Source organism: Perca flavescens, chromosome 8 (assembly GCF_004354835.1).
Source record: "Perca flavescens isolate YP-PL-M2 chromosome 8, PFLA_1.0, whole genome shotgun sequence".
Lineage (NCBI taxonomy): Eukaryota > Metazoa > Chordata > Actinopteri > Perciformes > Percidae > Perca > Perca flavescens.
The window spans coordinates 13,050,694-13,078,217 of record NC_041338.1 but is presented as its reverse complement, the minus strand read 5'-3'; the positions used below and the strand labels follow the sequence as shown (position 1 = coordinate 13,078,217).

Sequence of the window (27,524 nt, the reverse complement as noted above, 5' to 3'; positions counted from 1 at the left end):
GATGGTTTGTCAACAGTTGTATTTTCCAACTTGACACAATTAAATGAACACTGCGACATTTGGGTAGGGAAATTAGTATGCATTGCTGCCTAGAGGCAGAGGCAGATAAGAATATCAATATCAACATGATCTCTGGGCATCTAGTGCAGACTTGCTGAAGGTCATGGATGTGTTTAGCACGACGTTAGCTTAGTGCAAAGGCTGTGGAAAACATTAGCCTGGCTAGTAAACGTTAGCCCACAGTGGGAAATGTTAAGACTTACAGGTTGTTGTAGCTCTAGCAAGTTACTTTGAAGATCAAGATTTTACAGTACATAAGAAGCATGTGATAATCTTTTAAAATATGATGCATTGTTTTAGGTTAAACCAGTGAGTAGTTACCAACCTTTTTAAGTGTGACCCCTTAAAACAAAGCTCTGGGTGTGTCCAAAATCACTCCCTTTTTACTATATAGTGCAGAGTATTTATCAAAGAGTCACTCAATGCAATTAAAAAGTAGTTTCCATGGCGTGAACACTATTCTTTCCGCCAACAATCCCACAATGCAGTGCAATGTGCCACATTTACTAGGAGCTAGATTTCAGTTGTGTGACACTACACCATTACACATCTGTCAGTGATGACGCAAAATGACAATGATACACAAGTATCTCAAATCTGAATTTAGTGATCACTACAAAGGCTACTGTTTTGGTATCTGTCATATATGAAGGAGTGGACAAGGGAGGGATTGTGGAGCCCCCAATCGGTACCAAGACGTCAGTTAGAGACTAAATGCCTTCGACATATTCTTGTAAGTCTTTAGACTTTTCAGCATGCAACAAACTGTGGCCAAGGTAAATGCGGGGTGCAGCAAATTAATCTTCGTCAAAAGACAAATGTCAAGAGCGTTAGGTGACCAAGCATAAATGAAGCTTAGTGTTTGTACCTTGAGGCCCATGTTTCACAGTAACTGTGATCACTTGTGTAAAAGCAAGGAGTGTTTACAGTGGCTTTGATACAAGACCTTCTACCGTTTGGTAGTATGTGAAGGTCTGAAGAAGTATGTCTTCTATTGAGGCAGTTCGATGCGTAGTGTTTCAGTATCTAGTAGAGGTGTGAATCTTCACTGATCTCCCGATTCGATTACAATTATCATATCAGCGATTCGATATCACGATGCGTCAAATACATTTTTATATTAAAGCCATATAGGATATTTAATTCATAGCTTTTCAAGCTTCAAAAACAAAACATTCTCCAGTGCTCTAATACTAAATAAATCGGATACATAAAACTACAGCATTGAGCACATGGCACTTCCTGAATGTGCAAAACATAACAGAATATGTAAACAGAAATGTTGTTAGGCCTACTGTAATGGGAAAAATTACATTTAAGCATAGTTCCTTATATTTTTATGTTTTATTTCTACTTTAATTCTCTAACAAATGCTGAAAGAGTTTATCTCACTCCCACATGTAGATTCTGATTCTAACCAAGTGAGACGTCCAGTCTGGAACATAATGTGAGCACTGTTTGTCTGAACAGATAGGGGCTACAAGTCACCCTAAAACTATCTAGTTTTCCCATTCCAGTTAAGATGTAACTGGGGGGGGGGTGAAAGTCGTACAGGGAGGAGGAGGTGAGATGGCTCAGAGATGTCTCTTGTGTTTTTCCTGATTGTCTTCATGTGTATCAGATTGCCTGTAAAAATGGTAGCGTCATAATACGCCAAGTGCGTGTGTGCTGTCACTCTGAAGATGCATATAAGCCTAGTGTTCTGTTCACTCATTTGAGGAACTGACTCCACACTGGGCTGCTGTGCCTTTTGTGAAATCATGTTGCTCCTATATTTGCAAATATATATTTTTAATAAAATACAAAAACCCAACTTGGTTTTAGTCTCAGACTGTCTTATTTGTTTCACTTTACTAAACTTTGAAAACTCTTCCCCTGCTGCAACAGGAAACTTCCATTACACTACATTAAATTGTAAACAGAAATAATCGATTATGAGCCTGCCGATTATCGATGCATCATCGTCCATGTCCATGATTCGATGCATCGATTATTTTATTAATTTCAAAACCTCTAGTATCTAGAGTCAAATAGAAGACTCAATAAGGTGTTCTTTGTCTATGTAGGACATGAGGCAACATATCCATCCATAACAACACACGTAACCATGAATCTTCTCATGACGCTGGGTCCTTTGTGTGTTGACGATTATAACAACATGACTCAGTATGTAAAAGATCCACAACAGCGTGATTCACATTCCTTTTAAGAGCAAGCCAAAGATTTCGGTGAAAATTGGAACTGGCTCCATTGACAGCTATTGACTTCAAAGTAACCCCCCCCCTCCCTCATCCCAGCCCTCTTATTTGTGTTCAAATTAAGTATGTGAAGAGTGTATATCAGAAACGTTTTCAAGAGATGGTATGAAATCTTTTTTGCAAAATATACGATTTCTCCTGCGTCACAAAATACCCTTAAACTATCTGAAGAGGGGTTAGTTGGGTTCCTGATCAATCCTGAAGTCTGGCTGTTAAAACTCCCTTTCAGCGAGCCTCTCTACTAACTGATCAGACATACCAAAGGGCTCAAGTCCTAGACTGACACTGCTAAAAAGAAATACGTTACAGTAACTAAAATGTTGCATATGATACAACAAGGGAAAAAATAACAGGTCATCCGTTTTTATACTACTACTGTATGTAGAACAACCAATCAGAATCTTATGTTATGTCATGTAGAACAAACAGGCTTTTTTGTTAGGGCTGTCAGCATTAATTTTGTTTAATCGCATGCCGCCATTTATTAATTTATTTTACACTTCACTCGGCTTCGCGTCGTGCCTAATGGGCTACTATTTTGCTGCACCTTTACTTATCATCAAGCTGCCATACTTCCTCGTAACACATCCTGCTGCTGCAGGCATGATGGAGAAAGACAGCAGAAAACACAATTCTGAATGGCGCTTTTTATTTTCCAAAACTCCTGGACAGCTCATTAGACAAGTCGAAAGCCACGTGCACATTGTGTAAAGGCGAAATAAAATATCAGTGAAGCTTGTCAAGCGTCAAGCTTGAGCTACCACTATACGAGCTAATTAACGTGACTCAGGTTGATATAGTGGGCTCAGGCAAAGCACTATTTTGGAGAGTGCTACTCGCTGACCTGTTGATTAAAGCAAATCCCAAAAAATTACTACAGCTGTATTGCGAAACCTGTCAGCATTGTAGAAGACTCGGGTCTTAAAGAAGTACTACGGTTGGCATGTCCTGAGCCGTCTTATCCTTTGCTGTCGAGGGGGACAGTAGTTTACGCAGCCTGTACGACACGGAACTGCTGCAAAGTGCAAACGCCGTCTCATTAACCAGTGATCACTGGACGTCAGTGAGTAATCAAAATGATTTAGAAGTTACTGCACACTATATTGACTCTGGTAAGGATAGGGATTTTTCGTTTTTTTGGTTAGGTACTTGGAGGAATTGTGCAATAATGACAGATTCATACATTTTTCTTTTGTTTACAGTAAACAAATAATAAACAAATACAAATGCACCTTTAATTGAGAATGCCATTGGTCCATGGAGGTCTTACAGACTCTGATTCTACTATTTCCTTCTGTTCGACTGTACTTTGGGTGTTAGCAGCAGTATAGGGAAGTCTAGTTGTGAAAGTGTTAAAAAATGGGTGAAGCTAGGAGACATTCAAATGTTGAGGTTGAAGTTATCAACCGTAACAGTTCTACCTAACTTGTTTTTTTTATGTTTGTCAAACCCGTAGACTGTTAATATTAATGGACAGCGCATGTGTGACGTCACCTATTGGTTTGTGGAGATCTGCTATCCGTAGTTGAGTTGGCCGCTACGGGCGCAGCCATCCTGGTTGCGGATGTGACGATTTTAGACGAGAAGGAGGAATGAGGGAGAAGCTGCTTACACTCTACGTTACATACTTTCACTGGCAATAGAATCATAGCCACGCCCTAAAACACCCCCTGCTTTATCGCCGATTTTAAAATCAACAAGCCCATAATTCAAAAAATGAACATCATTCTGTGTTGCAGAAGACTTAAAACTAGCGATTGAGACCATAAACTCATTATGAAAATGTTTACTGAGGTAATAAGTCAAGTGAGAAGTGGGTCACTTTCTCATAGACTTCTACAGAAAACAAACTCCTTTTGCAACCGCACGTATCGCCCCCTGCTGAAATTCAGATAGAATGCAGGTTTAAGGCACTTACGGCACTTCCGCATTTGCAGCACTTCGCCGAACCGGATACGTTGTCCATTCATATTTACAGTCTATGGTCAAACCTTAGCTGAGAGTCCAAAACAATTCCAAGTCCTGTACTGACTCTAGTTCATTATCTTTTATCTGTGCTTTGAAAGTGACTGTCATTGGGAGCTTTCTGATTGAGAGATTGAGAAACGCATGGAGACAGTTGTTTTAATATTCAGTGTTAGGCAGGAAGTGTCAAGTCAAGCCAGTGTGCAACCTTGTGTGTGTGCGGTGTGTTAGTGGTAATAATAATTTGATCTAACAGTGATACCAGTGATGCTTTGAGCGCATTTTCATCATCATCAATCAATCATATGTTTTGATTTTATTCTGTCCCATTTGATCATTTACATACTTGCAAAATATAAATTTTAAAACTAACTCAGCGTTTCACTCCGCAGAAAGTAAATTCATATAGACTTAACACCAAGATGACACAACTCACTGTCTCTATCACTCACCCTCTCTCTCTCTCTGGCTTTCTCTTTCACTCTCTCTCTCTCTTGGGTGTGTGCTGCCCAGAGGCAATTTGCAATCACAACTATCCAAACCGATGATTTGAAAAAGTGACAGCCTGAGTAGCGGTGTTGGAAGAAAATTGAATCATGTAAGAATCGTGATTCCTATATTCTAAGATTTTGAATCGTTTTGCAACTTCCAAAAAAAGGAATTTAACACATTTAAATGTTTTTTTTTTCTTCCTACAAAATAACTAGGGCTGCACAATGTATTGTTTTGTTATCATCATCACAATATTAACTGGCGCGAAAGGCTGAGACGTATCGCCATAGACACTACGAGATGTTTTATCAGTAGAAAACTGCATTTTGAAATGTAACTGTCACTCTTTTTTTTAGTGGTGCCTTTTATATTCAATTCAATGTTCAATTTGTACTGTAAAAGAATGTTGGAAATGATTTCTGTTCATTTGTTTTAACGAGCAATTGTATTTGAGCAGAATAGTGTAAGCAGCAGAAACAGAGCTGAGTACACTTTAATATCTGTTTGTTTAGTGCAAGTAATATCGTTATCGCGACATTCAACACAATATCGCATATTTTTCTCATATTGTGAAGCCCTTAAATTAACCTAGATATTGCCTAATATTAGACTGAATTTGTTATGGTAAAGTAAGGCCGGTTACACACACAATCGATTTTATTTTTATTACATTTATAGCTGCATTTATATCACAACCTAGAGACTTTCAAACATCAACATGTCATTTATTAATAAGTATTCGTGTCTAAAAATTCTATTTTGCCTGGAAACGCTTCCAACACACTTGTGTGTCGCGTGAAAAATGGGCGTCGGTTCTATTTCTAGCAGGCACGCGTTTTCGAGCCGCGCCTGAGACGTGCGTGTCACGCAGGCAGTGTGTAAGCTCTAACCTGTTAACGTGGGAGCCGAAATATAAACGGATACGCCACGCAGCTGACACGCCCGCGCGACGCATCCAGTGTGTAATGCTCTAGTTCCAGAAGGTGGCAGCAATGCAACATTGCGGATGCAGGCTGTTGTAAAAACCCTGATGAATAAGAAGACTTGTTTTGAATGAGAGAAGAGGAGAACATTAGCATCACTTTAGCACAAATAGCGTTATCGGGAACGCCTCTGTTCTTACCATGTTGTTTCAATGAAAATCATGACGTCGCAGTCCATAATCCATTTATGAGTGGTCATACGCAGCCGCAGTTCATCTAATTTATCTAAATAGTTAGCTTTAGCCTTTCGTCTTTGTTTACAGTCTCAACCCGGCCTGCAAGCACTTCCGGTCGGATGAGCCGGCTTGATAGCCCCCCCCCACCAGTGTTGTAGTACTCAGTTTTGACTCTGTCTTGTCTTGTTCTGAGAGAAAGGATTTATCATTAAACTGCCTGTGTGTTCTCAGATTGATTTGCATATTTACATCAACGCTAGCCGAACCTCTCCCTCACTTGGGTGAGAAAGATAGAGAGGTGACAGCTTCTATGAAAAAAATACATATACGTAGGCTGCTTTTTTACCTAGTCGATGCAAGTTTAACATGAATAAATATTCCCTATTGTCTTAGATTTGCCTTTACGTGTTTACATTATTGCAGTCAGTTGTTAAAACCTTTTCAAATATAAACTCCATAATATTATACACACATTACTCTGCTTTCATACTTTCTTTGCCACTTTGACTTTATTAACACACAGCGGCCTGGAGTAGAGTTTTATTATTATTGTATATATTTATCCGTATAGTTAAACTTGCACTATTTTATGTCTCAGATTCTTACTTTTTTTTGTTTTTACTCTTGGTTTTCTGTTTTGCACAACTTTAATTAGCATTGTTGGAGGGAGACTGAGAGCCAAGACATTTAGTGACAATGCTTCATTGTTGTGCATCTACCAATAAATAACTTGAATACCTGAAACTAAATCCTGAAATTAGAGTGCCTATAATGTATTGAGAATCGATTTTTCATCAGGAATCATTTTGAATCAAGAACTGATTTTTGAATTGAATCGTGACCCCAAAATTCGGAATCGGTATGGAATGGAATCGAATGGCGAAATACCGAAAGATTCCCAGCCCTAAGCCTGAGTGTCCATCCGCAGTTACAGTCGCACAATTAATTTGTGCACCGTTGATAAATCTGAATTGTTATTCTTTTAGGCACGCAATCAATGCCATTAGCGCCGACGCACACCTGTTCCCCGGTGTTGGTGTGGACGAGGTTGGCGTAACCGCGTCTGTCGTGACACCGTGACGGCTGTCGGGTAGGGGTGGTACGGTCCACAAAACCCACGGTTCGGTTCGTGTCACGGTTTTAGGGTCACGGTTTTCGGTTCTGTACGGTTCTTGTTATTTTTTCTTTTAATCTTTAACACTCCAGAATATACTTCAGCATATAGCTAAAATTAGCATATTGAATGCATGTTGCACAAAACATGCACACAGTGGCAGTTCTATATTGCTTTATTTCATCATAGGTAACATGAAATTCAAAATGTTCCCACACACACCAGACTATAAACGACGCTGGCTCATCCTCCAGCTCTGGGCAGCCTCTCTCCCACTTGACATTTCTGCAGGTGACGTGACCTGCAGCGGCGCCCCACTCCACTTGAGGAGCGGTCGGCTCGGTGTCTCTCAAAATCTGACGAAAATCTTTTAAACTGACCTTTGTCGATCTGAAATGAAGACAGATTCAGCAACTGCATGGCCTATTTCTCGCTTAAAATGTTTTCAGAAACACGTTTTCGGTGAACTATTTTAGTACAATATGAGATCGTATTCTGAACGAGCCGCCATGACAGTCTGTTTTGAAATTAGGGACCAGCCGGACCCATGTGACGCAATCGTCCAATCAGCTGCCATGGGTTGCGTTTCTCACGCCCATCCCGCTCGTCATTTCCAGTAAGTGTTTTAACATAGGTGTCGAAAGTGGGCACTACGGCAGTAAGAGGTTAGTGCACATTAACAGTGTACTGACGAACCGTGCGGTACACACATGCTCCGAACCGAGACTAGCGAACCGAGACTAGCGAACCGAGACTAGCGAACCCAGACTAGCGAACCCAGACTAGTGAACCCAGACTAGCGAACCGAGCGGTTCGGGTGTTTTTTCATGAACCGTACCACCCCTACTGTCGGGCCATCGCCGATGTACGATGGAAACCTTATTGGCTTTTCAACCTCGAACTAATGCATCTTTATTTGTTTACACCTCTAGTGGCATGGGGGTTAGAGCTTGAGTGTTTCGTTAGACTTCTTCTTTGTCTTAACTAAGAGTGTTAAGAGTCCTCTTCAAAATTCTCCTCATCACCTACAAAGCCCTCCACAACCGAGCCTCCTCCTCCTCCTGCCTCACGAAATCCTCTGATCCGCAGGCGCCGACCTCCTCAGCCCTCTCACACCTGACCTGGGAGGACAGGCCTTCTCCATTGCTGCCTCCTCCTTCTCTGTCCCAACACCTCAGATATTCTCCCTTACTCCACTCTTTGAAAACCGCACTCAAACCCCCATTTTTAAATCCACTTTTCATACTTTATTGCTTTTACGGTTTCTGTTTTTATTATGTAAAGTGCCTTTGAGCGCCTTTTAAAGTTCTATACAAATAAAACATATTATTATTATTGTTATTGTTACTGTTTGTATGGTATATTCAATTGAATGACATTTCCGGGCTAAAAGCTGAAAGGTTTCCACACAATGGAAGGAAGACGCCCTGTTTTTCAGCTCAGAAATGACATTTTGATTACCTCAGTTTGTATCCTCGTCTTTAATGGCCAGCAGGGGTTTCGATGAGTCATTTTGAACGTGACTAAGGTTCTTGTCATGGATGTACTATTTTTATTTCTCTCTTCTGTCGGTTCACGTTCAAATGATGTCTGGTCAGCATGTTGCTTCAGCATGTTACATAGCGTACAAGCTTTACATGGCACACTCTCAACGTATGCATATAAAGCGACGCTTGTCCTCATGCGAGTGGCTTTTCAAATGCAAATGCTGCAGAATCTATTATTTGAATTACAATTTTAACACAATAGATCCTTTTCACAGCAGACATTTTGTCTTGTCAAAGCATTATAAGCACAGCTGGAATGAATAGAATCAATGATAGCTGCATACCATTACGGTAAGCCAGGTACAGGGCTTTGGTTATGTGCATGCTCACTCACTGACATGGCTCAGTGGGGCACCTAATGGAAAGAGCCATTGTTAAACAAATAATCTCAAAGATTTTCATTTAAGTAAGCCACCCTTTGCTTTTTTATTAATGAGGGAAAAAATTCCACTAATTAACCCTGACAAGGCACACCTGTGAAGTGAAAACCATTTCAGGTGACTACCTCATGAAGCTCATTGAGAGAACACCAAGGGTTTGCAGAGTTATCAAAAAAAGCAAAGGGTGGCTACTTTGAAGAATCTAAAATATAAGACATGTTTTCAGTTATTTCACACTTTTTTGTTAAGTACATAATTCTATATGTGTTCATTCATAGTTTTGATGCCTTCAGTGAGAATCTACGATGCAAATAGTCATGAAAATAAAGGAAACTCATTGAATGAGAAGGTGTGTCCAAACTTTTGGCCTGTACTGTATATACGTAGCCAGTGGCCCAGGTTCAGGTTCAGGTTCAGAAGGATCCTTCTGTTTTAGAGTTCACAGCTGTTTTACTATAAATACATAAATAAACGCATAATTATAAAGAACTTAAACGCAAAAGGTGCGTCATGGCCGAACATCATCATCATGACCATATTTACTAATGCTAGCTACAAGTGTAAAAGCTCACTGTGCGAGCTACTGTCTACAAGTGCAAGATACAAACATCATAAATGTATGTATATATATATATATATATATATATATATATATATATATATATATAGTATAAGGTATTCCTTTGTTTTGGCATTTTGCATTCAGTCAATAGTTGACACTAGCGACAGACACGGAGCACGGGGAGACAGGGAGTGAGATGACATGCACTAAAGTTGGTATCAAATAACGTTGCGATTACACTGGGACGCTAGAGTTTTCTTTTTAACACTGAATGCTTTTGTTCTTGCTCGTCTTCTTGTGTGTGTGTGTGTGTGTGTGTGTGTGTGTAGGCAGCGCCTGCAGTCTTATGTGGGTTTAAGCCTCAGATGGAGGATCCCTAAGAGAGAAGAATATATTATAGGCCCTTTCATTGAGAATTCTATAATGTGCGACTGCTTATCTGTGCTTGTCTGTGGCTCTGGAGGCATTAAGTATCACTAAGCAAATGTGGCACCATTTCTTTTTTTTTCCTGTTCTGGGGGTGGCTGTAGCTCAGTTAGTAGGGAGTTGGGTCCGGGAATCGGAGGGTTGCTGGTTCAAGTCCCCATACGGCCCAAAGTATGGTGGTGGATTGGTAGCTGGAGAGGTGCCAACTGCTTGGGGTGCCTTTCCATGGACAGCCCCCTCACTCTGAGCATGTGTGTGTAATTCAGGCCTGTGTGTAATGTGTATAATACTGTAATCACAACAGAGTGAAAACATTGTAATTTCCCTTGTGGGAAATTATTATTATTATCAAAAACAACACCTATGTGGTGGGTCATTGATTAGTCATTGGTCAACGTTTGTGTTTTTTTCTTTGGTTGTTTCTCAATAAACAAGCTATTTTCACTTATCAAATGCAGACCTAGCTCAGGATTTACCACAGAGCAAAAGTCAGTGCATTCATTATTTAATGTGTATTACTGTGTATAATGAATTAGATGAAAACATCTCACAGATAGGAAAAGTGGGTTGCAGAATTGAAAATATTTTAAAAAGTAATTTTTTAACTTAGTAAATATTGTGAGGTTATTTGAGAATGCAAAGCCAAATGCAAAGGCCATGCAAATAAATCATAGGCAATAGAAGTTGAAATATTTCAGCTAAAGTATATATGTCCCTTCCCTGAAGGCTAAACGCAGTGCCAGTGTATCTCCATTGAACACTTGCTCCTCTCTAAATCCTCCTCTGTAATGCAAGTGAATAGGAGTGAATAGGGCACATTTTTCTCAAAGCTCAAAGCAATTAAACATTAACTAACCTGTTAACGTGGAGACAGCCATCCGTCTATCGGTACATCCATCCATTTAGCCAAAACCACTTGTCCTGTTCACGGTCACGCAGTGTCTGAGCCCCCCCAGCATCCATCTGTGATGGTGATTCAGTTTAGATCCAAGTTCATGGGACTCGACCAGTCTTAATCTCTGAGTGCTAGGACAATGAATGAATTAGGCAGAGAATACTTAACGTACACAAACGTGCTTTTTGTGGAGAAGGGTGGATTCAAATTCCTCGTGGAGTCAGAGCTCTATAGATTAGTGCTGCAAATTACAAAACAACACCACAGTATTGTTTATTGTGATGCATTACTTCGACACATATTTCTGATTGATCGCTTGTCACCCTGAAGGCCACTTGCTGGCCAATTCTGTTTAAGTGAATTGGAAATGATCTCGCAAAAGTCACACGATGATTGTGAAAGACATGAAGCTTTAAAACGTGGTCTATTTGGGGGGCCTCTAAATGTCTGCCTTATTAAACTCATTCATATTTGTTACGTGTCTATGTTACATTTATGACTTGTTTTTCCATTAACTGCAAATGTAAGCTGTGCCACATTTGGTTCTGCCAATATTGTTGAAAATTGTTTGCAGATGTAGTGGCTAAAAGACACACACTGGCCATAATTGTTTTTTTTTTTTTTTTTTTTTTTTGCAGAGATGCAGATTCGGAGTAAAAAAAATTGCGGAACTTGAAGAGTTCTACCATTTGTATTTGTTCTGGGTTGAAAATGGCTGCATGTGTGTTTACGTGGTTATTGTGTCAGCCACATCTGAGCCGCAGAGTCCGGAGTGTGTGGTGTCGGGATCCCTGAGTTAATAGATTTCTGTCCCCGGTTGCTTTTTGCGTGTTGATCTCCTGCTGACGGCTTCACACTCTGCTTTAAGCACAGAGATCGGGCTGGGGGGGGGGGGGGGCGGCTTAGAATAGAGCCTCCTTAACACTGCAAACATTTGGTTAATGTACCTTATTACCCCCCCCCATTGAGCTGATTTTCACTTTCCATTCACTCGCTGCCCAAAAAGCACCTCTGAAATTCCATGTCTCGTACGGGCCATTGATATTTATGCTTGCAGACGCAATTTGTTTAATTCCACACAGAAATATCCTCTATCTTAATTTCCTCCCTCATTGGATGTAGGAGGAACAAGGGCTCCATAAGAAGACCCTCTGATATTAATTACACTGTATGTTCTATGTCTTAATTCCTCCTCTTCTGCTCTGCTACTGCATGTTTTCTTTCCAAACATGGATGCTGCCAGCATCTTTTGTTGTGCTACGCTGTTTGTTTTTTGCTTCCCTTGTGCTCTTGTCTCTATAATGTTGTTTTACGTTCTCTGCTAAGCATCACACAGTACTCCATCCTCCATGCTGCCTCCTCTCTGTCTCCTTCCCTCCCTCTGTAGATATTTTTGTTTCTGTATCTGTGCCCCTCTACTTCACTCTGTTTCCTCTCATCTCCTTCACACACACACACACACACACACACACACACACACACACACACACACACACACACTCCGTGTCCTTGTACTGTGGGCAGTGTACATGTGCACAGAAGCACTTGAGACAACTTTTTTTATTTATTTTTTTTTCATACCGGCAAGCCACTTAGCAGCTTTATATAGCAACTTCCCAAGGAGAGGATTAACGGCAGGAAACATCAACAGACAGGCTTGCAGTGATATATAAAAACACACACGCTCACGCGCAACTCGCGCTCACACACATGTAAACACAGCGCACTTGTTGTAGTCGCTGAGCCTACGCAAAACAAACAGTGCACCCCTGTTGTCCACTTTTTTTTTTTATGTTAGTCATTCTAGCAGATTCTCTTATCCTTTATGGGATTGTAGCGTACAGTACATACCGGCTTTTCATCACACTGAGCGAGCACAAAGCATATTTGACTTTGAAAAATCCAGTGGAGCCTGTGCGCCGTGCGCCTCGCCTGGTTATTTGATCACATCTTTTGTCTCGGTCAGGTGGGGCAGGTTGTGTCGATTCGGAGCTCATGGGGCATCGCTCACAGCCGCTCCGTACTTAACTCGCCAGATCAGAGAGAAATCGCACACGGCTTGCAGCCTCAGAACATGCGGCGTGCACCCTCGCTCGCCCGTGCACACGTGCCGTCTCTCTCCTCACAAACACGAGCACTCACACACTCGTACATTCTTCATTATCATTCCAGAGCTGATAGGCTCTAATTATCTGCCTTGGCTCTGATTAGTCTCTCAGTAACAAGTTAATTAGATGGAGCCTTGTAAAATCATCACCACCATTACCACAGAGACATGGTTTGGAAAGGTACCAACAAGCAGAAGGCAAGAAATGTGTCTTGCACTGCTCGCCCCGCAAAGATTTGATAGTCAACTAAATGTTAAGTGCTGGAGCTCTGATTTCGTTTTGATTAAGTGCCTTTTAAACCCCTCTACTTTGCAAAAGAATCTTTATCCTTTTCCCATTATTCATCACGAAAGGATTGTTCCATCTTACAGGGCAGGATGATCTGGCTTAAATTGCATAAATTGCTGCTGTCGACATTTCAGGAGATAGCATCTGAACATTGATTAGTTTCTCTGTCCCCATGATACAGTGGCTATTTATCCAAAACGAACTATCGTCAGATCCGAGTCAGAACTTTTCTCTGCGCAGAGCAACTTTAAAGCCTGAGCAGAAAGCTAGATTAATTCTCTCCTCTAGCTTCTTCCTCCCTTTATCCCTGGCCTCTAACAATCCATTTTAGGAGCTGTCACACACTATTTAGCTATTGTGTTTCAGTTGTGAACGCTCCAGAGCGAGTCTGGAGTGCAACACATTGTATTTTCCATCAAAACGCATCTTAACTGTAAGCTAGTTAAAAAAAGGAACTAGGAATTGTGATCTCAGCATCTCCCTTTTTTTTGCTTTACAACTCATTTGAGGAAACACGACTGTAAGTCCTGGAAGAGATTTATTTCAGCAACTCGTACAGTTTAAAGACTTTATACCATTTGCTGTATGCATGTACTGCTCATTACCAATGTATAGTTTTCTATTATTGGCTATTATCAACTTTGAAGAGAGATTATGTTCAGTCCTTCCAGAAAAATGAGTTTTTTTATGATTGTTGCGGGCAAAAATCCTTGATTATGCGGCACGTTTTCTTAAGAAATGCGATGGAATATGCGGGATATTTATGCAATTTTATGCGATGAAATTGCAGGAACTTGCAAAAATTGCGGGAACTTGCAAAAAATGCTTTTCGATGATGTTCACATCGCGTAATTACGTCACTTCGTAACGTTCCCATGGAAACAGGGGAAAATGGCTGCTCTTGTGTGAAGTAAACGCAACATTTTTCAACTTTCTGCTAAGATATATGTGACTTTTTTACAACGAAAATCTGGGGATTATGAAATCATGCAAGCCCTGCATATTTAGCGCGGAAATATACAATTTATGCGGCGAAAGTGCGGCGTATTTGAAAAGATGTGGCCCCCGCATAAATATGCAGACTTTGGCTGATTATGCATTGAATTATGCGATCGCATAATCGCGTTTTTCTGGAGGGACTGTATGTTACAGAATATTAGGGAAACCAGCAGTGTAGGACTGTTTTGTACAGCGCATCTGTTGTGTCAGCCTCAGCTAGGAAAAGGATGCACGGCAAACTCCTGCTGCTTTTGTCTTGGATTAAAAAGTACATATATAGCCCGTGGTCACACACAGGAGAGCTTTTACATAATGGGATTTGTAATCCATAGTTACTTTTAGCCCTTAGGTAACTCACCGCTGTGCGTAAGTGTGCACTGGTGCGTGTGTTTGTGAAAAAGACAGAGAAACAGGAAGAAGGAAAGAGACATGCTTCTGTCAGCTACATCAAGTGTGCAAACATGTGTCTGGGTTTGAAGAGATGGCTTGCCTATATGTCAAATCTTTGTGATTGTGTTCATATCTGTGTGTGTGTGTGTGTGTGTGTGTGTGTGTGTGTGTTTTTGGTTTGTCCTGGCAGGGTTTTTTTCTTCTCTGGGGTAAGGCAGATTGCCTCTGTGGATCGCAGCCTACTGAACTGCTTGGCAGCTCTTCTGACATTCCTTCATGCCACGCTGACACAAGATCACAGCCAATATTTGTGGAAATAGTGTCTTAGCTCACAGTTCTGTGGCTTGCTCCACCTTCTACACACAAAAGTGTGACACTGTCAGGAGTTTTTTGTGCACATTGTTTCCAGATTGTGTCATTGTATTTAATGGGGAAAATGATCCCCCTACTATCAGTTCCAGCTAAAAGCACGCTACGCTAATGTCACAGAGACTGCAACGCAGTTGTACACCGCATCTTCTTGGGTGCTGCTGTGCACTCTTGCTGTCTGCAGGCTCATGTCGAGCGAGTTGGTAATTGGATTCCTGGAATCTTCGTATTCACCCCAGCGAGGCAGTGTGCAGGCGACAAAATGCCTGCAGCCATGAGGCATCATCCCTAAGCCCCTGTGGGAAGATCAAGGTAGCTTTACGCAGACTTGGTAGATGAGACTGTGGCTGAGTCTCTCTCCCGCGGGAACCTGGGTGTCTGGATGCCTGGATGGGAGCGCTGATGGAGAATGGATGGGTGACGTCACATCCCCCCCCCTCCACCATGGGAACAAACAGCTATCCTGACATCCATTTACAACAATCTCCCAAACCCGGCAGCTGTGGTGAAGCAAAAGGAGTGGAAAGATAGCGGGTAAATTGCCACGGTAAAGATAGTGTGGTAATTGACTTTGACCACAACTCTGAGCTGAATCAAGACTGTTTTGGCATCAGTTCCACATTGCAGATACAAGAATGATTGAGATTTATTCCAATCCTGCAGCATGATGTTTTGCCATCTACTGTAGATGATTTATATCTCACATACCTGTACCCTCAGTTGACTCGCTGCTTGTTGGAGCTTTGGATTCCCCTGGCTGCTCGTCTCCCCTCTACACACGCACTTACATGACAGCTGTCACTTTCAGTAACCACAGCTTCATCACTATCTCTGCTCTGTCCCCCAGGCCCAAACTGGTACCTGAACAAGGTGAAGCTTAAGATCACTGATGTCAACGACAACGTCCCTGAGTGGAATATGAAGCCGTACCCATACCTGGCTGTAGTGTCCCCTGAGGCCCCAGTGGGAATGTTTGTCTACCAGCTCCAGGCTCACGATGGGGATGAAGGCAAAAGTGGAGAGGTGGAATACTTTTTGTCAGATGGTAAGCTTTCTGCTGTTTATACACACACACACACACACACACACACACACACACACACACACACACACACACACACACACACACACACACACACACACACACAAACATGAGATGTATAGGAGGGGAGTGGTATTAAAATAGGCTGTGTTGTTGACAGAATAGGCCTTGGAAATGAAGTCAAACACAACAAGACAGCCACAGGCGCTACCGCATTCATTCATACATTCATACACTCTTTAGGTGTCCATTAGTTTCTCTGTCTCTCTGTCACCCTGTGTCTCTCTGCCTCTGTATCTCCGTCTCTCTCTCTCTCTCTCCAACACACACACAGCCAGAGGCCTTCAACACATTGTTTATGCACTTATCTTGCACTCACTATCTGTCTGCTTCTCTCTGTTTCATACACACACAGAATCATGCAAGTACTCACACATACAAAAAAAAACACACATACACACACATATACACACACACACACACACACACACACACACACACACACACACACACACACACACACACACACACACACACAGTGGGCTGTTGGAAGGCTGCCAGAGTGGTAGACCCCCTGGTGGTTAAGGGGATAGAGGTTTGTTGGCATGTCAAATATGGGGGGGATGTGCTAATCTTGCCAGTGGGGCTTTACAGAAACACTACTGACTTCCCTTTGACTCACATTAGTCCATTGCACAACTCCCTTATGTGCGTTTAACCACAATTAACGCAAGGTACCCATGGTCAATATGATGCTATCATGCTAAAAACTCTTGCAGCCGTGAGGTTTACCTCCAAAACCTTCAGCATACTGAGTAGTTTCCCTTCAAGTTTTAACCTTTCAAATGTATTTATTTAACCCTCTTATGCTGTGCTTAACTTTTAAGACCTCGAGGGGATGAGAGTAGCTGGCCTTTTGATGAGCGAGGTCAATCTGTCTGATCCCGTTCTTTAGTATTTAACAGTAGGGGGAAAATTGTAGTGTGGAATTGACAAAAGTTATGTTTACATTCGGCGTTTCTCACCAAAACACGCTGTGCGTAATAATATGTTGCAAAGTAGAGCTGGGCGATATGGAGAAAATGAAATATCATGATATTTTTGACCAAATACCTCGATATCGATACCGCAACGATATTGTAGTGTTGACTATCGGTGCTTTCACAAACTATTTACACAATGAGATTTTTGATAAATAATCATCAGTAATGTGGATACAGTCTGGTAAGTTCAGAAAATGACATCACTTTACTGTAATGCAGCCTTTAAAACCAGTAAAGACAACACTTGTGCCATATTACAATATTACGATATCCAAAATCTAAGACGATATCTAGTCTCATATCACGATATCAATATAATATCGATATATTGCCCAGCTCTATTGCAAAGCTTACTTACTTACATTTTTTACTTACTTTTTATTTTATAAAGGACAACACACATTAATTAGCATTTTCTGTAAATGTGCCAGTGTTAGCCAGCCGGCTAATTTTCAACTGTAGTCCTTTGGCCAGATGTTTTTAGACCAGAGCAACAGGAAACAGCAAGACATTGGTACAGGTTAAACTATACAGGCAGAAGTCAACAAGACACCATACAGACAGCTAGAGCAACAAATAAGCTTTCTCAGTAAGCCATGCAGAGCTACAGGAAGCAGCAAGACATTAGCACAGTTACACATCAACAGTATCCCCGTTCAGTATAAGGAGCCATGCAAGCATCAAAACACAGACTAATTCAGACTGCCTGCAAGCAGTCTTCTTCTTCGCTGCCTTTAGTGCATTGATACATTTGTTGGTGCGTTACACTGTCCATCTGCAGACTAGTATGAAACCAACAGCAGGATGGGAATTAAAATTAAAATGAATTAATTAAAATTCCGTTTCTCCTTAGCGGTACTAACTCCACAGGGATATGAGTGTTACAACAAGTAAAGGTTCTGCAGTCCTGCAAGTACAGAAGTATTATCAGCAAAATGTACCATGCATGAAAAGCAACAGTATTTACTACTTATTATGATGCATACTTCTACTTTATAGAAAAAGCACCTCTAGATTTAACATGAAGTTGATACTTTCTATTTTTAAATTGCCAACCCTCCCATTAAATGAGATCCCACTAACAAGTATTGTCTGTTTCACAGCCAATACAGAAACTTGCCACAGCCAACGCTGTTGTGTTACACGCCACGCCTCTTTTGCTTCCGAAATGCCGACATGCTGTCTAAAATCACACACTGGGGCGGCATTATGCCGGCGTAAGCTGAATCTCTGCGTAAAAGAGGCTTATGCTAATTCAATGAGATAAAGTGGAAGATACTTCCAAGTACAAATGTAAGAAAGTACAAATGTGGGTACCAAAATTGAGAAGTTTCATAAAAAAATGTTCTGTGTATCAGTTTAAAATGTATCAGTTTATGATCAGAATATGTCACTCCATTTTTGTATTACTGTCCACTAGCTCCCAGATGCCATTTGGGTAACATTTCTGAGTTAGTATTCAAGCCAGCAGTACTGGATTGGTTTGGATCCAGCACTAGAAAATGAGTTAATTTTGTTTCCCTGTAGGTGGTGACGGCTGCTTTGCAGTGGACAAGAAGACAGGCCAGGTGGTGAGCACAGGGCTGGTGCTTCAGAGGGACAGAGAGTACTTGTTAAGCGTGGTGGCCCTTGACGGCATGGGCAGCCGCAGTGCCCCCGCCATGCTCTCTGTGGTGGCAGGAGCCAGAGCGCCGCAGTTCACCAATAATAGCTACGCCATCTCCATACCAGAAAACACGCCTGAAGGACAGCCGTGAGTACCGCATGTCTTAATAAATATATATATATATATATATATATATATATATATATATATATATATATATATATATATGTGTGTGTGTGTGTGTGTGTGTGTGTGTGTGTGTGTAACATTCATTCATTCACTCACACATATACATAAGCAGGGCTGTTTGATACAGGCAAACCATCATGAGTTACATCTTTTGTAATGAAATTACAGTAATGTAATATCTTTTTGAAGTCTTTTCTTATAGTTAAACAGTTATGCTGGGGCTTTTATTCAAATGTGGTCTATTCCCTTGTGGTTACCACCAAACACTCTTTGTCAGATTTTTTTGTTGTTGCCTCAATAGGTATAATTGCCTGTTATTGAAGAATACAATATAAGAAAGAGCAATATTAAAATTGTATAGGCAGTATAGCTCATATCTTTAAATTGCCAAACACTAGGATGAATGCATACATGAAAGCATACTGATTCACATACACAAGGACAGTTTTACATGTGCCTCACTGTTTAATAACCTACGGTTGTAACAATTAAGACTGAAATGCATGCCATGCATACGTGTCTCTACAAAAACAATCATGAATGCAGACATGCATAAAGACACACACCTGTCTTGGGTGGTGATTTCCAAACACTACCTGTTAAGACATATGCTGATGAATATTCGATTGGTCACACCGGCGCACTCGAGCACGAATTGACATATCATCATCGCACATCATTAGGGAACGCAAACTCTCTTAACCGTGAAAGCCAACATTGATATCTGCATAATAGTATTACATTATTACACAGAACTGACAAGTACTGATTGACTGTGTTTATAGCACATAGTCAATGGGCCGTACAGTAATTGATTTCATTACAGCGCAGTGCTGATGTAGGGAAAGAGGATTTCGATTTTAATCCAACATGTGTGCAACTGAAATCAAATGGTAAAGACTTTTTTTTTGTTCTCCTTTCCTTTTCTATCACATTCTCTTTGTTCCGCAGCTTCCTGGTGGTGTTTGCCATTTCCTTTCAGAAGCAGCCAATCAGCTACAGCCTGCTGATCAATCCCAGTAGCCTTTTCAGCATCCGGCAGGAGACGGGGGAGATTAGTCTGACCAGGACGCTAGATTACGAGAGTGACCAGCGACGGTACCTGCTGATGGTGCGAGCCAGCGAAGAGCCCGGCAGCCTCAGCACTGCCACAGAGGTTAGTGTCATTACAGAGTGATACAGGCAACAAGCATGAGTCATATAAGAGTTCATGCACTCAGGTCAACTGAGCCCAAAGCTGAGGTCCACTGTGATGTTTTATTATTACATTTGTCACACAAGCATTTACTCTTACTGCTGAATTAAACTGAAATGAAGAAAAATGCTGCTTTTTTTGCTGAGATTTGCTGCATTGTGCTCTACCACTGGAGGTTTTTATAAAGCTCCCAGATAGACCCGTTTTCACCCGTTACACCTTTTGAAATCACACTACTTGGCGATAACCACAGAGGAGAAGCAGCAGAGTTTGTGGCTGTCTTTAGGATTGGCATGGCTGAATGGTTTTGAAATGTTAACAAGATTTTTTTGTCTGCGGTTTGTTTTCACCCTTTTGTTTTTGTCTGGAGATGAACTTTTGTAAAATGTAGCACACACTCTGAGCCACTTGGCATAAGAACTCAGCCGAAAACTTCATTCACAAACAAATATTTCTAGATAAGCTATTCATGAATTCAGGATCGTTTGAATTATTAAGCCTAAGATTTTGTTAGCCAATTATCATGTCACCACAGATTCAGCAGGCAAAATCTCCTTCTGCTCAGCTGCATGTTGGGGAGTAAGAGATGGAAAACCTATCGCAGCTATTTCAGGACTATTACTCAGCTGTCACTTCGCACTTTACACACAGTGGTGACAGGGAGCTTGTAGGGCAGTGGCGGGAGGGGGTGGGGCTAAGGGCCTTTGTCGAAAAAACACATGCTCAGAACATTTCTATTTTTGACTCAGGAAAATCATGAAGTAGAAGATAAAGGATTGTTGAACTGGCAACTTGAGAAACTATAAAATGCAATTTAGATAAAGTGTTGGGGTCAGCTTTCTGTACAGAGAATTTTGTATGGTTGTCTCCTGGCTGTGAGGGTTATTAAAGAGAGGCTAATTTTGTATTCTTCTACTCTGATTTTGTCTCTCCCCTCCTCTCCTCTCCTCTCTTGTCCTCTCCTCTCTTCCTCTCCTCTCTTGTCCTCTCCTCTCTTCCTCTCCTCTTATCCCATCACACTGGCATTAATCAGGTTCAGGTGTTGATAACGGATGAGAATGATTGTGTCCCAGAGTTCCTCCAGTCCATCTACAGTGTGGATGGAGTCCCTGAGACTGTAACCACGGCAACATCCCTGCTGCAGGGTGAGACTCCTCTGACCCCATATTTCACATCCATCTGTTTCTTTTTGAATTGGAGAGAGAAACTATCCATGAAGTCACTTTCTCAGCATGAAAACAACAAATGTGTTCTGCCAAAGCGGCAATTCAGACCTTAAGTCAACGTTGCGGCTCATTGTCCCACAATGCTTCCAGTTTTGCACGCAGAAAGAAACTAATACTGTAGATCTTTCAGATCTGTGATCACAATCTCAAGTATACTGCTACAAAGACAACACACATTTGTTTTGATTTATTATGTACTGTATGAATGATGGCATGTCAATTTATCTGTTACTGCATGAGGCTACCTTATAATTATCAATTATAAGGCTGAAGGAGTATGTGTCGCCATCGCCACTGCTTAACTTGAGTGGAAATGTTTCTCTTTAAATTATGTGAGATAACGTGTGTTCCTAACTAAGATGTTTTGCCACTATCACTGTCACTTTTTTCTTTTTTGCCACTTGAAAAAACAAAACTTCTGATTGCTTTTATATATATTATATGATACTGTACCTTTGAGATAGAAAAGTACCTATGCCGGATTTGAGAATTTTCCACAGTCACACTCACAAATGAACATGGGCTTAAGGCAAAAATACCCTAAGTTTAGGAAAAGCACATTATTCAGGAGTATTCTTTTTGCATTTCAGCTTGTTGACTGTCTATTTCTCGTCAAATGTTTCTGCACCTGTGGGACTTCAGTCCCCCATGGACTGCCGTTAGCGATTTGTGAGAATTTCTGGCTGGGCGATTGTTTCTAGTGGATTCTGGGTGAGAATAAGCAAACTAATTTAATCTGAAAACATTCAAATACACAGCCTAGAGCGGCAGAAATTGTTGGCACTGCAGAACCAGCGGAAGGAGAAAATTGCACCCAATACAAACCAATGCATCAACAAAAAATGTAACAACCAGTGCGGTAGGAAGAACTCAGCAGAGGAGAGATCAAAGAGAGAGAGAGAGAGAGAGTGCGAAGACATGGAGACTTTTAAAAGATCTACCATAGACTGTGGCTGATACATCATGAACGAGTACATGACTTTATATTTGAATAAAACTGCCTCACCTTACAGAAGCCCAGAACGCCCTAACCAATCAGATCAACGGGGCAAAAAACCTGAAAAAAAAAAGAGAGAAAACGATTTAATTTCTTAATCTGCTGGGCTGCACCACCAACTAATGAAATGTCAGTTTTGAGACACCAATGGAGTGAAATCCCCATTACCCCATCAGTTGGGCAAAGACACAGATGAATACTTTACAATGAGGCTATTGCTTCAACTTTACCTACTGATGTTGATGGTGGAGAAGATATACATAATCTTGTTTTTAAAAGCACGAGTGACAGTGAGGTTTAAGGGAAATGTACTACTTCATTATACACACTATACAAAGAGTAAATTGAGCTATTACAAGACTTTAGGTTGAATGAAACATTGAGATGCACAGGCTGCTAGTGCTGATGCCTGACACAGGAAATAAACACATCAAAAGAATATGCGATATGCAAGTGCTATATAAGCCGGAGGGGCTGTGTACGAAGCTGTGAGTTTGATTGAAAGTTCACTAAACAGCAAAATTAGCTCTGCAACCAAGGGTGTTGATATTTGTGGCTGTAATCTCACTGCACATTAGAAACAAATCAATGTTTTTTTCTGTGTAATTACCTCCAGAATAAAATAATTTCAAAACAATCTGGAAAAAATACAACTCCTTAATTTCATTTGGGGCCTTTTTGCTGTCTTTAAGCCCATTTTTGCAAATGATGGTAATTATTCCGAAGGGGCACAGTGCAGTTTGTGTGCTAGTAATTGTAGCTGTCAGAGCTTATGATCTATTATATGTTTAGCAAGGCCATAAAGAGATAATGATCTACACAGATCAGTCAACATATTCATCAGCTGATGCCATGTCATCAGCTCATTTCGATTAACTGTAAATTGATGGTCCTTGTGTGATGTCTTCCCTCCCGCCAGTGTTGGCCACGGACTGTGACTCGGGGTTAAACGCCGAGCTCACCTATTACACCCTGAGCTCTGACTTCAGCATTTCACCCCATGGGACCGTTTTCCCCGCGGGCCGGCTGGACTATGAGAGGCCTAACCATCTGTATGAATTTGTGGTGATGGCGACGGACAGCGGGGACGAGCCTCACTCCGGCACCGCCACGGTCCGCGTGAGGATGGCAAACATCAACGACGAGGCCCCTGAATTCTCCCAGCCTGTGTGAGGAGCTTTACCACTTCTGCTCACCTGTCCGTTCTTTCCATAAACCCCCCTCCATCATTTGTCCTGTTCATTTTGGCCAAAGTTAAATGCAGTTTATTCTGCCTTTCTGCCAAACAACGTTACAATCATGACCCAGATGTGAACTTCAAGGGAAAGCTGGTATTGATGTAGCTATCATACACAGAACGCAACATGCTCAAGGTTCCCTTGCTGTGCTGTATGCTTTGGTACCGAAGCCCAAATCATAAAAGTAAAACATTTGAGTCTTATCTGTTGCCGTGGTTCAGCTGGAGAGATCAAAGTTTGTTACTAAGATGATAAGTTTAAATAATGTCCCTGCTGCCTGCACTGCTTTATGTCTGATCCACCAGCTAATCACACTTCATGCATCATTACAGTTGCATCACCAATATGTAGGTTGTTACATCACACACCTGCCTTCCTTCAGGCTATTTGTCTTAATAATATTTGATGCTGTGAGTCATGCAAACTTGCATCTACAGCGCTGTAGTAAAACCACCACCAGTAAGACAAACTCGCTGTATTTTATTTGGTGTGTTAATCACAGCCACCTGCCATCAAAACAATATGTTACTCACTTCCTAACACTTCTCACTTAACCACAAGTGTGACTTTGTTACTTCCATAGTATGTTCTGGAGGTTTGCTAAAAAATCTCTCTTGTTCAGGATTTTTAGGAAAATCGAGCCTTCACACAGCATTGGCTGGGCTTTAATTTTGGCCTTCTCCAGACGTATGCTGTAAACTGACATTCGGATGCAATCCATTGTGTCCTCGACCGCCTTTTTGGCAAAGCTGTGTGAGTGGGTGGGCAGCAAGCTGTCACTGGGGCTCCGCTGCATTTATTTCCCCCGAAACGAGTAGGCCGCTTGTCCTGTCAGTCATGTTTCAATGACCTTCACAGAAGACTGTTGCATACCCCTGTTACCCGCTCTTGTTGCATTGTCAGGTGTCAGTCTCGGTGGGTGGCTAGATACCGAGCCAAACAGGCGGGCAGAGAGGTGGAGATGTAGGCAGACAAACCTAAAACTGAGGAGGAAAAACACACTGATACATGGTTGCAGGGCAAGCGAGAAGAGAATACCAAAACACGCACGGCAGAGTAGACAGGAGACAGCCAGTCAGATATGCAGATAAACAGAGAGGCCTGTCGGCAGTCACACAAATACTCTTGCCAGACCAGCAGACAGATAGTTAGAAATGCGGGCATTTTGCCAGGTCGTGTGTGTTGGACACTTCGTCATACCGAGAGATAAGCGCTGCGAGGGCAGAAGAGGACAGAGTGGAGAGGTGGTGTGATGGATGCCACGGTGTTCATGAAATGAATCTTCAGGTCAGACTAATTGACGTACTCCGACATGTGACATGCGGACAGCCTAATATTGACGCCCCTCGAGTTGTCATCTGAGCGAGTTGTAGAGAGCCAACGAAAATGCAGATAGCCTGACGTGCAGGCCTGCGGTCGGACAGGCGAGCTTCCTCGGCCCTCTGAGTAAAACTTCACAGTTCAGTGAGATGAAGGGAGATGCTTCAGGAAGAGAAGCCAAGTGAGTGTATACGTCTCATCCCACAGAGCTACGGAGAGGTGGCCTCTGAGCCGGGTGACAGATTACAGGTCACTCATGTTGCCACGGAGACTGCTGCAGCTGGCGGAGATGAATCACCCATCAGCGTTCTTCTGTAAACCATCAATCACCTCTGACTTCTTACTACAGACACTGACACCCTCCCACAGATACACATATACCTACACACACACACACACACACACACACACACACACACACACACACACATTAGAAGAGGATACAGCACCAAATCTCACAGGGGATGAGTTCTGCTGACGAGTCAACTCAAACTCTATGCGAACACCGCCCCCTCTTATATTCTGCTCTCCCCCTCTCTGTCTGTCAGCCTTCCTATTTCCACCCGCTCCCTTCTCTTCTCTTCTCTCTCTCTCACATATCACTTTAACTGTCATTTCAGTGCCAGCCGTCTTTTTTTTTTTTTTTTTTCTTTGTCACCTGCTCCTCTCTCCCCTCTCTCACCCGTACTTTTTTTTCCATTTCTCTTCACCTCCGCGTCCTCCCCAAGTCACGCAGTTCATCTCCGCCCCATCGTGCTTTGTACCACAGTGGTATATCAATCTCCTGTGTCTCGCTGGGCATCTTGCTGCCCAGCACCACAGAGCAAGCAAATCACTGTTGACATTTTAAAAGGCACTGGATCAAATGGCCCACAGTGGGCTGGGTATGTGGAAGTACCATTTGTCCAATGACTTCACCATCCCAGTAGACATTATCATTTGTCTCTAGTCTGGCCAGCTAAGAGGACAGGTTAAATCATAGTGACAAGCAAAAAGCCACAACAGTAAGTCTAATCAGCCTGCTGACGCTTTGGACTGCGTAGATGGTTTGTATCTCCTGTCAGTGTGTGTTTCTGTCATTGACTTGTGACTTCCGTTTGTGTGTGTTTTCCCATACTTTAGATATCGAACGTTTGTTTCCGAGGACGCGGGGCCCAACACCCTCGTCGCCACAGTTCTGGCCAAAGACCCAGATGGCGATGGTATAATCTACTCCATAACCGCAGGAAATGAGGAAGGAAACTTCGTCATTGACAGCCAGAAAGGTGATACTTAATACTTAATTTTCCGGCCGGGCTTCACATTTGCAGGTCTCGCTCTAATTGACAGGCTTTCTGTGAAATCACACATTCAATTTTCTCCAATATGTTCCCGTCACAGTGGTGTGCAATGAACGGCCTTTACTTTCAAAGTCAATGCGGGAAGATATTGAAAGTTGATATCACAAGCTGTAATTTAAATACGAGTGCCCATCTTTCTATTATTGGGGACATAAATATAAACGATGACCTTTGAGAAATTTCCACACTTTTTTTTTTTTTTTTTTTTTTTTTTTTTTTTTTAGAAGGCAAGGCAAGGCAAGGCAGCTTTATTTATATAGCACATTTCAGCAACAGGGCAATTCAAAGTGCTTTACATAAAACATTAAAGAGCAGTTAGAAAACAATTAAAAAACAATAATAAACAAATTAAAAACATTAAAAGACAAGAATAAAATTGATAGTGCAGTATAAGAATAAAAGTTACAGTGCAGTATAAGAAATTAAAGTTAATAAAATAGATTATTTAAAGAAAAGCAACATCAAAAAGATAGGTCTTTAGCTTAGATTTAAAAGAACTGAGAGTTGCAGCGGACCTACAGGTTTCTGGGAGTTTGTTCCAGATATGTGGAGCATAAAAACTGAACGCTGCTTCCCCCTGTTTAGTTCTGACTCTGGGGACAACAAGTAGACCTGTCCCAGACGACCTGAGAGGTCTGGGTGGGTCATAATGTAGCAGATCAGAAATGTATTTTGGCCCTGAACTGTTTAGTGATTTATAAACCAGTAAAAGTATTTTGAAATCAATTCTTTGAGGCACTGGAAGCCAGTGTAGAGACTTCAGTACTGGAGTGATGTGATCCACTCTCTTGGTTTTAGTGAGGACTCGAGCAGCAGCGTTTTGAATCAGCTGCAGCTGTCTGATTGATTTTTTAGGGAGACCTGTAAAGACACTGTTACAGTAGTCAAGTCTACTGAAGATAAAAGCATGGACAAGTTTTTCCAGATCCTGCTGAGACATAAGCCCTTTAACCCTTGATATATTTTTAAGGTGATAATAGGCTGATTTTTTAATTATGTTAATGTGGCTTTTAAAATTTAGGTCTGAGTCCATGACTACACCAAGATTTCTTGCTTTGTCTGTTATTTTTAACATTGTCGTTTGAAGCTGAGCGCTGACTTTCAATCGTTCCTCTTTTGCTCCAAAAACAACCACCTCCGTTTTTTTTTTCATAGAAAGGAAGTTTCTGAGCTTTGTGGCATTGATGACTACGGAGTTTATCTTTTTTATTTGTCCTTTGATCCGAAACCAGTGGCAATCACTGTGACATTTGTCACCCAACCCTTTCAATTCAATTTCACAAAAACTGCTCTATCATAGCTCACAATCTTCAGGC

At 41.6% G+C, this 27,524-nt stretch overlaps 1 protein-coding gene across 1 annotated transcript in view; it reads left to right on the top strand.

The window, feature by feature from the left end:
* Window positions 1-27,524, top strand: part of LOC114560668 (neural-cadherin) — a 100,906-nt gene that overhangs the window by 21,358 nt on the left and 52,024 nt on the right. Inside the window, exons 4-9 of the mRNA XM_028586204.1 lie at window positions 15,860-16,057; window positions 18,625-18,850; window positions 19,844-20,048; window positions 21,121-21,232; window positions 23,230-23,479; window positions 25,991-26,133. Of these exons, the coding sequence (XP_028442005.1) occupies window positions 15,860-16,057; window positions 18,625-18,850; window positions 19,844-20,048; window positions 21,121-21,232; window positions 23,230-23,479; window positions 25,991-26,133 (1,134 nt within the window). The remainder of the gene's footprint in view (window positions 1-15,859; window positions 16,058-18,624; window positions 18,851-19,843; window positions 20,049-21,120; window positions 21,233-23,229; window positions 23,480-25,990; window positions 26,134-27,524) is intronic.